Below are 17,835 nucleotides of genomic sequence, written 5' to 3' on the forward strand. Positions count from 1 at the left end.
TTGCCAGCCAATCGCAGGGCACACAGAGAAGAACAACTCTCAGCGCTCGCAAGTACTCTCAAGGGACAATTTGGGGTGCTCCATTGTTTTTGGAATGTGGGAGGGAACCGGCATACCCAAAGAAAACCCACGCGGGCACGGGTATAACATGCAAACTCCACACAGGAAGGCCTTAGCTGGAGTCGAACACTGCACCTACAGTATGTACTGTCAGGCCGACATGCTAACCATTCAACCACCGTGCCACTCAGCCGGAACTCCTGATCAGAAAATTGCAGTGAAATACTTTTTAATGTAGTGATTCTAAATGTCAGAAAAATGCTTTTCTCCAAAACCCAAGCATTGCTCTAATGGATGAAGTGAGTCACATCATTTTCATGGTGAACCTGGTCGTCTGCGCGAAGCACACATGCGCCATAGCAATAGCTATGTTCAGTCAGAGATTTTTTTTATTTTTTTGGGGTCACATTTTCATTGGAGCAGCCTGTTCTATCACACTGCATTCACATCTGGATCATTTGCTTTTAACTGGGGCAATATTGGGGTTAGATTTATTGCCATGTGCTCAGTGCCATGGCAGATTGTTCCAGTTTCCAAAACCTCTAATCACGAGACTCAACACACCACGGCAGATGGTGTGTTGTGTTTCGTGGGTGCAATGTCAGGTTGAGGTCATTTTAAAATGCCATAACAATTAAAAAGACTTGTTCTGTTGAAAAAAGGATGGCTTGAAATTAAGTTTAAGCAATCGCATCGCGATAAATTATATGGGTGATGAACACAACCCATTCACTGGGTTGATTATGATTAGACTGAGGTGATTTGCACAGCTTTTGAAAAATTATATGAGACCACCCTTGTTTCTTCAGTTTCCCGTTGATTCTAAACGCTCAGTTCAACTAAAGGTAGTTAGTTGAACTGAGCCTTTTTTTGGGGGGGGGGGGGGGGGGCAATATATTAATAACAACAAAAATAACCGTGTTGAGTTTAACAGTGGATTTAGATGTTTTCCAAAGGTTTTCTTGATAAGAACCAAAATCACTTTACATTGATTCGCATTGTGCTACCATTGTCAAACTGTGCTTTCAGGCAATCCATGGCTTCTGTTCATTTCAGTTAGTCACCTGCTACACCTTTAATGGCATCAAACATTGCAATGAACAAGAAATTGAAGACAACATGGCAGCCTCTTAACTTTTTTGCTATGCAGTACATATACAGTATGTATCTATCTATTTACATCAGATGCTGTATTTTCTGCACTATAAGGCGCACCAAAAATCATTCAATTTCCTGAAAAGCCTTAAACCCCGATGTGGATTATATATGTATCAATATTCTGATTTCTTTGACGTAGTATTATAAATGTTCTGTAAAGTGCTTTGTTACAGCTGCAGCGGCTATGAAAGCACCATATAATAAAGTTGTATTGTATTCCTTTACCATATCTCGTGGATGCAAAACGCAACCGCCGCCACTATTGTGGTTTCCATTCAATACGCCTTTTCATACCGTGTACCCTATTTATATGAAAACAGTTTTAAAATAGGCCATTCATTGGAGGTGCGCTTTATAATCTGAAGCACTGTATATTGTGGAAAATATGGTATGTATAGTAGGTAATTTCTGGAGATTTTAATGGCTGTTTACCAATACTTTAAAGATAGCCATACAGTTTTGACAATGACGATGGTTTCACCATGGAGTGGAGTATTTCTATTAATCGCCATGGGAATGATTAGCCAGAGCCTGACCAGTCTTCCATCATGGATTCTGTTTAACCTGGGTCCACTTTACATCAATGATTCATGGTAGGTGTTTTAGTAAAATGTGTGCGTGCATGTTCCTAAATCTAAACAATTGGTGTCATCCTTGTGACTATGTCTAAACACCTGACAAAGACATCGAATGTGGCAAAATAGGGAGGGATATGTGTGACGCATGATCCCCATATCCTGTTGGAAGTGAAGGGAAATTTTCGCCGCATTCTTATGGAAGCCTGAGTGAACACATTAATTCACTGGCGTGTTGGGAACATCCGGAGTTTCCACTCGATGTGTCTAAAAGCATGTTCTTGTGTAACATGACATCCAGTGGCCCCCACCCCAGAAATACAATGTGAGCAGTCAGGCGTTGAAAAGAAAAGAGGGGACACACTTCATTAGTCCGACAGGCAATTTAGCAAAGTTCCATCTGAACTTCTGTATGCGTACTGCTCATTGTTAGAAATGTGTTTTGCACTTGAAGTGGTGTTCTGGTTCTGGAGTACGGAACAGAAGCAAGGCTTGTCTTCAATGTTGTTTTAGGCCCCTATGTCAGTGGGAGATGTGCTAAAAATGGACCAACGATGCATTTAAGCCAGATGCATGCATCCAACAGTGTTCTTCCTCCATCTGTTCTATTGTCTCGGTGTTCTGTGAGCTGAGCAGCGGATGCACCACTGATGGGGAAGCAGGAAATACTCTCAGCCTAGAACAACACTGCTTTGAGGCTTATGCAAAGCACCTTCAGATGCTACGACAAAATCAAAGTTCATTCATATAAATTCACAACATAACGTTGGTATTTTATCCAGAAAGCCGTAATTATAAGCAATGCAATACTGGAACTTCATGTCTTTAAGATGAGAATCTTCAAAATAAATAAATAAATCAAATAAACAGAAGATTAACTGAACTATTCTTACTGGATCCTAACTGTTGACTTTGATTGTGTAAATTAAATGTATAAATCATGTAAAGTAACATAAATATTTCAAAATACAGTCTAGAGATCATTTACAATGACATGTTAAAATAAACCGAATATTTTCATCATTTGAAAAAAATTTTTAAAACAAGTGACATTTTCTTCTTCTTCTATCAAAATCTTGATAAAAAGGATGCGGGACGTCATTCTTCATTTTTTTTCTTTTTAAATCAAAGGACCATTTCACTATAAGAGGTCTTGACCTTTTTTTCTTTTTTCCTTCTTTTTTTCCCACTCTAACGTGCTTCCACAGTCACATGCTTAATGCAGCGGAAATTACATCAATCCTCTGTTGTCACTAATCGCAGCCCTGAGTGCTGTCGAGTCTCTTGCAAAAGAATAGGAAAATCCAGAACATGTCAAGGTTTTTTTTTTAAACATGACTGAACATAACGAGCATGCTTAACACACAAGCAAGGAATAAGTCTTCTGGTGAAGCTTTAACATTTACAAGGTTACGCTACGCATTTTTCATCTCCATTTCAAAACAGAAGAAAATATTCTGCCTTAATAAAATGGAAGGTATTAAAATTATGGTAAGTGGGCTGGATGCATGTTTTATCTTGACATATTCATACCAACAACATCAATCTATATTGGCTCTTTCCCAACAAAAACACCAGCAGCTTTTAGTTTATGACAGTGGTTCTTAACCTGGGTTCGGTGAATCGGTCTCAGGGGGTCGACGAAGCCTCTGCCACGAAGGTTAAACCACACCCAACTCAACATGTCAATTAGTTATGACACGCCCACTTGGCTATCACTGGCTGCAGATGATGACATTGCTTGTCCGATCAGTGCTGTGGGAATTTTTGTTTGCTCAGTTGTCAACATATGACTGTCGTGACAGTACGTCGTGTGATTTTTTTTTTTCGGAATGTTTTAATACATGCTATGTTGAGCAAAAAAGAAAAAAAGAAAAAACAAAGTTGTACCACATGGATTCACATGCATCACAGAACATGATGGGACTCAGCGTCCTTTCTGCATGATTTGTATTCTTGAATCAGATTTGTATTTTTCACTAATGAAGGGTTCAGTGAATGTGCATATGAATTGGTTGGGTTCAGTACCTCTAACAAGGTTAAGAACCACTGGTTTATGGTGTATTAGTTTTTAGCAATATGTTTCTTTGCCGTATTGTTGTTCTGTATTCTCACAACAGTTTCTGCAACGGTGATGTGATTTTCCCATTTCGGCATGAATAACGTATTCTAATATGTGAGACTATACTTGGCCTGTTATGAAGCATACTTTACAGCAAATTAAGTACATCTTAAGCTTATCTAAACAAATCACATGATTTAATAAACGTAAGGCAGGGTTATGGGTAATTCAGGAATACACAAGAAACTCATTTTGTTGAAATGCTTTCTTTTTTGTGAAATCCAAACACAAGCAAACATAATGGGACAGTTTTAAGTTCAGTGGTGGGGCAGTTTATTTCTTATTGCTTCTGGCTCAAATAAACACGGTAGTCAGTCGAAAAATTCTTCTGCCAAAATTCCTTGTGTTGGACTCCAACATTTCAGTCTGCACGAACGACGCCTACTGCTCGATATCTGTACACATCTGTGGTAGCTTTCTGCGAGTTCTTCATCTCATCGATGCAAAAAAATAAAATGCAAAAAGTACTGAGAAAAAGAAACTGCTGTAAACCTTTCCAAAGTTGTGGCTGAAAAACAATGTCCCCGCCTTTGGAGAATCTTGCCACCCCCCAGCAGGGTTTTTTTTCTTGTCGCCGAAAAGTTACCAGGGACTTTATTTTCAAAAGGGTTCCTGTGATGTAATGTTCCTGGGGTGAAAAAGGGCCACGTCTCTTTGTTGCTCCTCCTTCATGTGCTCAATTCTCTTCAAACTTAGGTAAGTCTTGATGGTTCTCAATTAGATATTTCATTTAAGGCAACTCGGTCAATGGTGTCCAAAGTCCGGGCCGTGGGCCATTTGTGGCCCGCTATCCATTTTTTGTGGCATATAATGAAAGTAACATTTGACACGTCGGCAATCAAAGCATAAGCGGAGCAGTGCAACATTGAAAGTATAAATGTTGCTAATGCAACAGCAGCCTTCATGCATATAATTTGTAAGTACATTTATTTGATTATTGCTATTATTTATCCTGTTTGGGTTCTCTCTATATTGTGTTGCTACTCCCTCCCAACACACACACGCACATGTGCAAAGTGTGTTTCTTTGTGTTAATATTTAAAAACAGAAATGCCCTTTACTGCCTCATGATATTTTTTGCTTGGGATTGGTGACAGGGATGATTTTGTGTTTTGTTCCGCTTTTGAAATAGAAATTAATTCATTCATCTTCCGAGCCGCTTGATCCTCACTAGGTTCGCGGGGGGGGGGGGGGGGGGGCGGTGCTGGAGCCTATCCCAGCTGTCTTCGGGCAGTAGGCGAGGACACCCTGAATCGGTTGCCAGCCAATCGCAGGGCACACAGAGACAAACAACCATTCGCACTCACACTCACACCTAAGGACAATTTAACGTGTTCAATCAGCCTGCCACGCATGTTTTTGGAATGTGGGCGGAAACCGGAGCACCCGGAGAAAACCCACGCAGGCCCCGGGAGAACATGCAAACTCCACACAGGGAGGCTGGAGCTGGAACCGAACCCAGTACCTCTGCACTGTGAAGCCGACGTGCTAACCACTGGACTACCGGGCCGCCGTGAAATAGAAATGACATTGTATTTCTATTTTTGTTTCGAATTAAGATGGCATTTTGTTTTAAATATCACAATATTATCACGTGGCCTAACCGACCTCATTCGGTAGACCTGTGATCCATTATAAAAATATTTAAAGCCGTGTAAGATTTGTATTTGAAAACCCCACATCGACAGGTTTCGCTTTTAGAACAGTGCAACGAGTAATTTTTGTTGACACATTGTAACAAAGTGACAACAGTGGCGCCTAATATGATCCTGACCTTGACCAGAGGGAGTTTAGCGACCCAATGAGTGCTTGGAGTCGTGACCTAAAACACTATTGGTATTCTTAACCTCGTGTGGTCATTCAGGAGAATTCGAGAAAGACATCAAGGCAAGGTTAGGATCAATGCAAGTTTTCCTGTCAAATATTGCAATATATATAAATATAAGGGGCGGCCCGGTAGTCCAGTGGTTAGCACGTCGGCTTCACAGTGCAGAGGTACCGGGTTCGATTCCAGCTCCGGCCTCCCTGTGTGGAGTTTGCATGTTCTCCCCGGGCTTGCGTGGGTTTTCTCCGGGTGCTCCGGTTTCCTCCCACATTCCAAAAACATGCGTGGCAGGCTAATTGAACACTCTAAATTGTCCTTCGGTGTGAGTGTGAGTGCGAATGGTTGTTCGTTTCTGTGTGCCCTGCGATTGGCTGGCAACCGATTCAGGGTGTCCCCCGCCTACTGCCCGGAGACAGCTGGGATAGGCTCCAGCACCCCCCGCGACCCTAGTGAGGATCAAGCGGCTCGGAAGATGAATGAATGAATGAATATAAATATAAGCAACAGGTGATCTACGCAAATGTGCTTTGAATATGAATGAAACTCGGAAAATAAAATAAAATGTTTAAAAAACATTTTGTTAACAAAATCAAATTAAAGGAAAATGCTTAAAAAATAATGAAACTGCATCTGGTGTTTTTAAAACAAAATAAAACAAATCTATTATTATAGTGAAAATGTCATTGTTTTGGTCTCGGGCAATTAAGATCATACAAGAGCTTTTGTAGGTCACAAAATGTCTTCAGGCAGCCCGATAGTCCAGTGGTTAGCACGTCGGCTTCACAGTGCAGAGGTACCGGGTTCGATTCCAACTCTGGCCTCCCTGTGTGGAGTTTGCATGTTCTCCCCGGGCCTGCGTGGGTTTTCTCCGGGTGCTCCGGTTTCCTCCCACATTCCAAAAACATGCGTAGCAGGCTGATTGAACACTCTAAATTGTCCCTAGGTGTGAGTGTGAGTGCGAATGGTTGTTCGTTTCTGTGTGCCCTGCGATTGGCTGGCAACCGATTCAGGGTGTCCCCCTCCTACTGCCCAAAGACAGCTGGGATAGGCTCCAGCACCCCCGCGACCCTAGTGAGGATGAAGCGGCTCGGAAGATGAAATGAATGAATAAATGTCTTCATTTCAGAATTGGTCTGTCTGTACAAAAGGAGGAAGGTCAATCAATCCTTTGAGAATTGTAGTTTACTAGATCACACAATTCTATGTTAACTTTTTTTTTTTTACAAACACCCCATACATAAAACACTAAAACTAATACTAAAATTAAGAAAAGCTAAACTAAAATGAAACATTTGCGGAAAAATTAAAACTGACAAACTTTTTTTTAAAAAGCTTTAAAAACAAAATAAAACTAACTAAAAAAAAGTCACAACAAAAAATTTACTACAATTAGAGAACAAAAACTCTAACCCTGGCACACACCCGTATCAAATTTACAATCCAATCATAAAATATCCCAGCTGCATACAGTGGCATCATAGATCAAGCCCAAGCCACATGACCTGGACTGCTAACAAATCTATAATACATAACAAATATACAGTACAAATGAATACCAAATCAATCAATGCTTAAGGCTAAAGAGATACTCATATTATCAATTACAATGTATAACTAGGAGGCATTCTCAACAGGCAGTCTGTGTTAGTCGCCATGGGGTCTACATTTGCTGACGCAACCAAAACATAATGGGGGTAGGGGAGAGGACATTTTTTAGTTTGTGTGCACCTGCCACGTGGCAGGCGCGCCTCTTGTGAACTGCAAGCCTCACATGCCCGATTAATGGGCTGGTCAACTGCGCACTGCACTCTGTGAAGCAATACTATTGTTCTGAGAATGCCTAAAAGTGTCTGTTGAATACTATTTGTCTATGATTTTTGGGGTTTTGATCTTTACCAAATGTAAATAATTGGACTAAGTTGATCGTGCCAGTGGTGTACTAAATTGCTGCCAACTTGCATCGTTTTTGGCCTCCAAAAAGCTGGTTCAAACAAAAGACAAAAACTATCGTTCATATTCAGTGTTGTTTCATCGGCCCGCAAATTTGAAAACACAAAAACACCTTGGAGCCTAAAAAGGTGTGCATTCATTGGCACTAGTTGACTTCAAATTTGTTGTCACAATTTTCCCATGCAAATATGAATTCTTTTCAAGCTCAAACTGTCGGCGCTAACTGTACAGGCACGTTTGATGATCAACGTTTGGTAGAATTTTGTGTTGTAGTAAACACTTAGAAGACTGCAAGTCAAAGCGTTCAGTAAATTACTTTTAGCTCAGTTTAGTAACTCTAATTGAAGTAGATAAATAAACTGTCTTTCATATGAATTTGTCATTCATTTGCCTTATTTTAGCATAAGCTTAACCTATAAGACTTCAACAGTCATCTATGTATAATAAATCCAATATTGTTTATTGCGCTACAAATCAATGTATTGCTTGTTCAAAAGAAATAAGCAAGAAGAAGACTTGAGAGAAGACACCATGCTGAAAGAGCTAAATAACTGTGACATATGATATACAAGATTAAAATGTGATCCCTCCCACCCCCGACCCTCAATATAAATATGTCAGTGATGCTAAGAGCCCTGAGGTAAGGCATGTCTGCCACCTCACTTCTGATTAGAATGCATGCGTGGGCCGCGATAGCAGGTTCTGTCCGTTGACATCTCCAGGGAAACCGTTCCCATGGAGCTGTTTGAAGCCGATGTCCTCCTCCTCTGTGCTTGGCGGATGGATGGATGACCTTCACGCAGTTGCCCCTTCTGGCTCAACAATCCTAGTCTTCTGATCTTAGTATTCTCGCTGATGGTGGCATTCTTTTCACAGAAGCAAGCTTCAGCGCACGGGACAAAACCACATTGGTGTTTTCCAATGTCTTTTTTTTTGAGAAGGTGGGGGGTTAGGGTGAGGGAAGAAAAGTATCCATAATTGTTTCCCATGGAGAAGTAGCTCTCATGACTGATGACAACGTGCAGCCCTGCAGCAGCACCACGTGAGCCGAAAAGCAAAGAAGAGTAAGCAGCAAAAGCTTGCTTTGTTTTTCCGTGTGAAATAGCCTGCTTTTGGTTGACCCAGTTTTGATGTAGGACAACATGAGCACGAGCATCTTCAAAGGGGGCAGTAAGAGGGCAGAATTTTTATTTTTTATTTTCATCAAAATTGGCGATTTGACTTATTTGGAGCTGCTATCTGGCAAAATGTGTCAGCTGAATCATTTGGCTTCCAATTTCACTTTGTTTTTGTTTTTTTCCTCCTCTCAATTGGGGCTGGTGTGGAAACAATGAGCCAGTGACTGTCTGGAACATTTTACATGTATGCGATTTGAGAAAAATACACCTATAGTGTAGATCACATGTGGAATTGTACTGTAAATAATAGGACATACACAGACGTTCAACTTGGTATGTCCCTTTTGAGTTTAAGAGAGGAAGGTCCGTTTTGCATCTTGCAATTATTTTGTGTTGATGTTTTTTTTTAAACGTCAATTGTTAACAGTTTCTGTGTTAATTTATGCAAGTTTTCTGGCTTCTGTCCACATTCCAAAAAACATGCATTAGAGGTTTATTGGCAACTTTAAATTGGTCATCAATGGTTGTTGTGTAACAGCCTCCAGCTCACCTGTGAGATAAACAAGGTAAATGGTATAGAAAATGGTTGGATGGGTGATATTTTGGCCACAGTATGATTTTTATTTTATTTTTTTTACATAGATGTTATTAACAAAAGTTTTGATGCTGAGGTCCCACTACACTCTTCAAACTGATTGGTCAAAAGTAGTAGAAATAGCTAACTCAGTGCTGAGTGAAAAAGGAACAGAGCCAACACTGGGTTATTTATGCCCAACACAAGTTTTTGATCCAACAGAGTTAAAAACTCCCCTCCCGATGCGTTGACACCACCAAGAAATGGGAAACCAGGTTATCGGTGCAGTTTATGACAGCTGCATGGCCTTCCTGGGCCATGCAGCTGTCATCAATATTTTCTAAGAATGTTACGTTAAATATACTTCGATTTCAGTACGCAATAGAGTCAACTCTCCAGCCCACCCAAATCCAGTCATCAACCCAATCTGCTGGGTCAAAATAACGAACTCAACCTTGGGTAACAGGAAGCCAGCTTCCCAGCGTTTGATACACGTAGATATTGTGCTACCCACTTCAATAGATTATTCATTTTTTTCTGATTTATTTTCATAACCCAAGACCCAAGCAACCTTACATATGATCATTGCAACTTTGTAGTCCAAAACATTTGCACAGTCCGGTCAAGTTTCTTCACATTTTCACTCGTTTCGCTATCTTTGCCGTTGTGTTGCTTGCTATCAGCTATCTGCTATCTGCTATCTGAAGGTTCACTCAGTGTATCAGCACGACATACCAGACATCAAAGATAGCCTGTCACGGATGGAAGTGAGCAAATGGGAACCGTGTAAACTGAGCTGGTTTCTTTAAAAGGTTCCACTGTACACTCTGCAGCTCCACTGCTCCACTGCAGGTAAACAAGCAGATCCAGGAACAGGTAACTTGTAGCCTCAAGTGGTCATCAATGGAATGTCATTTTCACATGTAGGCACCATAAACATTCTGCTGCGTAACCCTTGTGCATGACTTGAAGAGTCCGGGGCTGACTTGAGAGCAGTTTCAAAGATACTCTGTCCACAGTTAGCTCATCTATACTGCTGAGTGCTTCCTCCCATCTGTGCCCTTTTTCTTGTTCCCAACCAATGTCCGGAACCCTTCTTCATATCACATTAGCCCTCGCTTTTATCTTACTCATTATTTTCTCTCCCTCTCCTTCAAGTTGTTCCCACCTCCTTTTCATTCCTGAGACCTCTTCCCAACTCTCCCGGGTTCTCTTGACCTGACATTGGCGTGTGACACGTGTGAGAACCTTCTGCAGGGGCCCCCACTTTGGACAAGACACTGATATACTGAGAGTGCCGGGTGACGAGACTATTTTAAGGGCTTGTAAATATGAGAACTTCCTGCCCTAAAGTCTATGTAATGTTCTCGGGGGATGTTAGATGCAGAAGGAGACCAAAGTTCTTGTTGATATGCCCAAAGCTTCTTGTTTTCATGATTCAACCTTTCAGGCCTTAACTTAAAAATAGGAATTTGCACATAGCGGGACAGTGACAGTCCTTCTCTCTCAAGAAGCCTGTTTGAGCAATTGTTCCTCTGTCTGTATAATAGCATTTTTCCAGACAGTGGCCCACATATGGCCAGTTGAGTCTCTGGTCACCTGTTTGTAAATGTGGACTAATGTGGATGATTATCCTTAACAATTACAAACGAAATAAATAAAACAAACACTGAAAAAAATAGTTATTAAAATTAAATGGAACCCTCCCCCGATCTGAAGCTACATTTTTTTGTTTGCAAAAGAAATTGCAAAGATAAATTCCTTTTACTGGCTCCCTGTGCATTTTAGCGTTTTTTTTTTTAATTCTTAAATTGTTTTCAGATCTTGAAATGGTCTCGCCCCAACTCTATGAACTCAGGTCAGTAGACCAGATGCTATACCGGCCCAGAGGAAATGGCGCTATTGCCGTTGCTGGTCCCTTTCTTTTGAATGATGTCCCGCTAAACGTGTGGCAAGCCCCAGCTTTGCCCGTCTTTAAAACTTGTCTCAAGTCAAGTCAAGTCAAGTACAACTTTATTTTAGATATTAAATGTGCTGTATGTGCAACATTCACAAATTTCTTAAAACACATTTTTATTATTTGGCATCTAACTCAGCATTTTTTTAATGTTTTGTTCTGTTTTTTGTTTTTCATTTATTGTTTGAACTGTCTTTGTTTTTATGTCCGATTTTTACTTGTACAGCCCTTTATGTATATGCTGCTGTGGTTGTTTTAAGGTGCTCTGTAAATAAAGTGGACTTGAGTAAAACTAACTATAACAGTCGCAAAATGGCTTTTGGTTTGATCTTTGTCAGTTCATGTCATGCATGGGTTCATTTTAAATGTCTTGGCCAAGACTCCCAGTGATTAGAGTGATTGTAAATCAGTGTTGCAGAATTTCAATATTGCTGTACATCTAAGTGCAGTCATTTGAGAATTTGCTTAATTTTGTGTGTGTGTGTGTGTTAGGGATATGCATCTCTTCAATGAAATATGATTCAATATGTATCTCGATACATAGCGTATGATATGATTCGGTCCAACAAAATGTGCCTGGCATTTTTCACACACACAAACTCATTTTAGTCAAGTTAAGATCATGCTGACTCTAACTGCCACCCCAAGAACTTCATCACATGTAAATGCACACACACACACACACACAGACGCTCACACACAACTCTGAGCAACCACGAGTCGATGTAAGCAGCCTTTGACAACAACACAAGAAGCATTCATGATGATGGAGACTTGAAGGTTAGTCTGCAATTCGACTGTGTCATCCCTCAAGACTCAAGGCATCTTGGGAATATGAAACAGTGGGTCCTTATACCCAGTTTTCACAATGACATATTAGGTAGCGCTAATTCCTGTTCTGCACAAATGTTCCACATGGTCTGGCATGACCTGTCGTTCCAGGCCACATACGCAGCCACTGAAGAAAAGAATAAAAGGTGCTGTTTTCATATTGTCTCACACAATGATCCACGTGTACTGCCAGGGAACTTTGCAGGATTTTCTAACTGCAAACATCTCCTGAACTCAAACTCATTCTCGCCATGGCAAGAGTGATGTAGCCCTTGGCTGCAGGCTCAGCAACACGGTAGAACAGCACAGACTTGTGTTGCATTGTGGTACAAAGACAACGGAGATCTCATCACATGAGTCTCCTTTTCAAGTTGAAATGCCCTGAATAGACCTGATTCTTATCACGATAAAATGAGCATTCACGCATCCCAGTGGAAATCCCACCAGGCCATTCATGTAATATCACATGACATTGGTTGGGTCACTTCAGAAAAACAATATCCTTGTTCATTTTCCGAACCGCTTTATCCTCACTCAGGTCGCGGGCGGTGCTGAAGCCTATCCCAGCTGTCTTCGGGCAGTCGCCAGGGGACACCCCGAATCGGTTGCCAGCCAATCGCAGGGCACACAGAGATGAACAACCATCCGCGCCCACACTCACACTCACGCCTCGGGACAATTTAGAGTGTTCCATCAGTCTGCCATGCCTGTTTTTGGAATGCGGGAGGAAATCGGAGAAACCCCCAGGCCCGGGGAAAACATGTAAACTCCACACAGGGAGGCCGGAGCTTGAATCGAACCCGGTACCTCTGCACTGTGAAGTCGACATGCTAATCACGGTCTACCGGGCCGCCCCAATATCCTTGTCTACTATTTAAATACATAAAAGGACGTTCAAACGTTTACCTCTGAGGTTTACATATAGAACAATCACAGGATGTAAAGCACACTGAAGTATTCTTAAGCCGTACTTGATGAAACATGCTAAAAACACTTCATGCATCTATTTGTTATATCACGAAATATTGGAGGAGGCCACATTTTTTTCATCACTGCTACGGGGGGTGAACACAGGACCACACACTTCCGAACCAGATGTATGACAAAAAGGCTATTTTAACGCAATACATGCTAGATGCCTGCTCTTATTTCATTTTTGAGGATAAGTTTTTCAATGTTTGTAAAAAAAAAAAAAAAAGATCCACTATCCACTATCCTAAACCAACAAACCAGGTTTTGAAGCAAACAACAAAATAACCACATCCTGTCATTTTTATTCCAAGCACAAAGGGCTGCTCAACAAGAATGTTAAGGGGAATAACTAATTTGGTACATATTTTTTCTCAAAAATCTATTATATATACATACCGGGTATATACATATACACGTGTGTGTGTGTGCGTGTGCGTGTGCGCGCGCGTGTGTGTGTGTGTGTGTGAGTGTGTGTGTGTGTGTGTGTGTGTGTGCGTTTTACAGACAAACAGTTGGGGATTTTTCTGGATTTTAGGGTGGCACAGCACCCTGTATCCCTCTAGAATAGATTTACCCCTGTGCCGGAGAGCAGCCGAATCATCTCCCCACTTTCAGAAAATGAAAGGCAAGCTGTCGTAGGCTGACAATCTTTAAAGGACTGTTTACTTGAGGATCATAATGTGAAATTTTTACAAATCGCATCTTGACAAAAGAGCAGATAGTGGAGCAACCCATTTTTGTTTCTAAAGATGAAATACATTTTTTTCTGAGTTGAAAAATGTGCGACTGGTTTACGCAGCCTGATTTTTAAATGGCATTCGGACCGTCTCAAATGTTACTTTTAATCCTAAGACTTTCGACACTACTGGGTCACTTGATCGTTTCTTTTCAAAACACAATTGTAATTCATTTGGAACAGGAAACACAGATGAAAATTTAATCCAAGTGCAAAAGAAGCTTCCACAGACTTTACTGTTGAGACATTGTGCATCGTGTGTTATTTTTATGTTTTGTTTGGCCTTCTTTCTGCCTCTCATTTTCCATCTTGTTCTCATCGCCCTGCCCTGCTGGGGTCTGGGAAAACCATGACTTCATCTTTGTTGACACAACACTCCAACCGACCGCATTTGAAGGACTGGCATTTCCTGTCTGTCCTCAACTAACAATAACAATGTTTAATTGCCATAGAACTGGTACTCTTCAGAACACAACCAGGATTAGATACAAACTGAATCAAAACAGTGGTGGCAAAAATTCACAGCTCACCATAAAACAGATAAAGAATGTTTTTAATTTGACTGCATCATCATTTTGGGGGGAAGCCAAAACATTTACGTCATACATATCCTAAATCCATCCATCCATTTTCCGATCCACTTTATTCTCACAAGGGGTGCTGGAGCCCATCCCAGCTGTCTTGGGGCAGTAGGCGGGAGACACACTGAACCGGTTCCCGGCCAATCGCATGGCCCACATAGACGAACAACCATCCACTCACACAATCTCGATTAGGGACAATTTCGAGTGTTCCATTAACCTGCCGCGCATGTTTTTTTAAATGTGGGAGGAAACCGGAATACCCGGAGAAAACCCATGCAGAAATGAGGAGCATACAAAGAACGTTCACACAGTCAGGCCGGAGCCGGAATCAAACCCTGCACCTCAGCATCACGAGGCCGACGCGCAAAACCAATCGACCACTGGGCTGCCCACATATCGTAAATTATTTTTGTAATGTTGGACAGGTTTTTTTGTTGTTGTTGGAAATGTTTTAAGTATGATTTTGAAAATAGGAGTTAAGATGAAAATGAGGAAAAATCCTACAAAAAGGTAAATTGGGCAGCTGTTCCACTGACAGGCTTTTGCAATCCCAAAGAAAAATGAGACCAACACAAATACTGTCAAAACTTTTCCACCTGTAATGTGCACGAAAACTTGTACAACCTATTTGACAAAAAAAAAATCAATGCACACTACTTATGACTGGTGACGTATCTGTTTCACATTTCAAGCTCCTGTTAAATGGGAGTCAACACACACCTGCCTCCATTTTATGTGTCTCTGATAAGCATAGATGAAGTTCATCTGTCTTGGAGGCTTTTCTTGACCTTTTAATTGTTTCAGTACCACATTTCACACAAGCTTGGTGCGTGCTAACTGCCATTTAACAGGAGATTGAAAGTGATTGGTTGATTTTGAATGCGGCTGCACCCCCAAGTGGAATTTTGCAACCACATTGTCGCAATTGTTTATTTTTAAATTCACTCTCTATTTTTTTTCTTGTTGTTGAACATGTTTTACTTCAGCCAGGATAGGCTACGGCACGCCCACGACGCACGAGAGGATCAGCAGATTAGCAAATGGATGGATTGATGAAGGTCATACTTCACACTTTATATTGATCTTAATTTTATATCAGAAAAAAATGTCCATTCAAACTGGCATGTCTACACTTTTTTATGTACACTGTGTATGGAACAAGAATGTTTTGGGTTTTTTTTTTTTTAATAAAAAGGTATATGTATTAGGCCAAGTGGAATCCACCCTAAATAGTTTGGTGAAATTTTAGGCTAAGTCATTAATGTAAACTATATTTAATGAAAATATATGTTTTAAATAATTCAATAATAATTTGATAAAACATCGTAGAGATACACACACACACAGACACAAACCTACATTTTTACATGCTAAATACAGCCAACAAATTATGAATTTAATTTATTTTTACACATTTACCGGTACTATTAGGATTTGAATTCAAATCAAAGTTCACATACAAGTAGCAAGACTTGACTCACCACCTTCTCTGCGTCTCTGCTCCTTTCTTCTGTTGGAAAACGATAACAGACTGATAAGATGAAAAAGTGAAGGTTGTTTCTTTCCCATCTTGAGTCTCATTCAGAATTCTTCCAGCAAACGTTTGAAGACACGTTTCCTGTGTTCGTCTACTCATGAGAAGTGTGGATTTACTCGTACTATACCAAATCCCGCCTGAAATTTGAAGGTATGTCAACATGAGCATGTGGTCTCTGTTATCTCAGTCCCAGCCAATGAAATCCAACTTCAGAGGTTAAGTCGGCACGTGTGTCTGAGTGGGTGTGTAACTGGGTGTGTGCGGACCGTTAAAAAAGACATGACATGACTGGCTTCTGTTATTGTTTTTGTGGTGTGCAAATCTATGCTTCAGTGGTGCAGTCTTCAAATTGGATGTGTGTCAAAGTGAAATAATAAATTACATATACTTCAGAACTGACAGATAAAACAGTTAGCAAATGTCATACATTACACACACATACACACACTATACATATATATATATATATATATATATATATATATATATATATATATATATATATAAAATTGTGGCAAATCAAGATGTGTACATTCCGTAAACTGTCAAATTACAAGGAAATTTGGTCTACTGTACAATGAGCACATTGAGGGTTTGTTTTCTTTGTATGATATCATCCATTTTATTTGTTAGTATAGAAATTACTGTTAGCCGTTGTATAAAATTGGCTCAGGTAACATTCCTGTTGAGAGCAGTGTTACTTATTAACATTCTGGATCAATGGTCAGGAAGAGTTTGAGCAAATTCACACTCTTTTGACCAACAGCAGCTTTCAGTTTATCGAGGCCATTTTCATCCCCTTTTTACTCACCTTGCATTCAAATGTGATAAAAACCTGCAGTTCATGTGATTCAACTTTGTAACACTCACTGATTGAAAATGATTCATTGAAGGCAAGCCTTCAAAGCGCAAGGATCTATATTTGATTAGCTCTGACTTAATCAATATGTAAAATATGACAGCCAACACATGACAGAAAAAAAATCCCCTTGTGCTTTCTTACTTTTATAACATGCAGTGTCCTTAACTCATTCATTACCAGCCAATTCTAGACCCCCTTTTTTTAACCCTAAGTCTTGGAAAAATTGAAGGGAAAAAAAGTATCTGTCGTTGAACGTGTGGAGTGTGAAAAGACATGTAAATATGTCTTTGGGAGGAACGAGTTTGAAACAACCCATCAAACCACACACACGAGGATATCCGTGATGAAAGGAGCGTGAGCGCGGAGCGCCGATGCGGATGTGGAACTGGGAGTAGCGGCTTGGAATTGAACAGAAAAGTGGTGAAGATTGCAGGACCGTCTGTGTCCTTTGTGTTGTGTTGTGTTGTGTTGTGTTATTTTTGTTATTTTGACTTCAAATGGCGCCGCGTGAGTGGCTGCCTTTCCAGCAGCCCCTATATTTTGTTGTTCTACTTATTCCTTTCATAACTTTGCTGCTGTGAATCGGGAATTTCTCCATTCCGAGACTAATAAAGGTTTTCTTATTTTAACCCTTCAAATCTCCAAACCAGATGTATTTTGTTGTACCAAAACTGTCCTGTGAGAGGTAGCATGGTGCCAAAGGGAATCTACACTGCCAAAAATACAAGTACTGTACTCTAGTAGAAGTTATGTTAAATGCGATTTATATTGCAGTGAATATAAATGCGACAAGTGTTCATAGATGAAGTGAATTTTAGTGATTTGTGAAGGTGTTGCCTGTCACTGAAATGGAATGCATGATAGTGGAGCCTTGTGTTGTTGCAATGCAGCACACCTTACAGGAGATGGCGCTCAACAACAATCCTAAAAACAGCGTGCGCCGCGTGTGTGTGTGTGTGTGAGTGTGGGTGTGG

General features: G+C 40.5%; 1 protein-coding gene across 1 annotated transcript in view; it reads right to left on the minus strand.

The window, feature by feature from the left end:
- neurl1b (neuralized E3 ubiquitin protein ligase 1B) overlaps nt 1-16,171 on the minus strand; it is a 48,392-nt gene extending 32,221 nt beyond the window's left edge. The window contains exon 1 of the mRNA XM_052074809.1: nt 15,944-16,171. Coding sequence (XP_051930769.1) covers nt 15,944-16,043 — 100 coding nt within the window. The 5' untranslated portion in view covers nt 16,044-16,171. The remainder of the gene's footprint in view (nt 1-15,943) is intronic.
- Nucleotides 16,172-17,835: the final 1,664 nt, after the last annotated feature.

This window comes from Hippocampus zosterae, chromosome 1, assembly GCF_025434085.1.
Source record: "Hippocampus zosterae strain Florida chromosome 1, ASM2543408v3, whole genome shotgun sequence".
Taxonomy (NCBI): domain Eukaryota; kingdom Metazoa; phylum Chordata; class Actinopteri; order Syngnathiformes; family Syngnathidae; genus Hippocampus; species Hippocampus zosterae.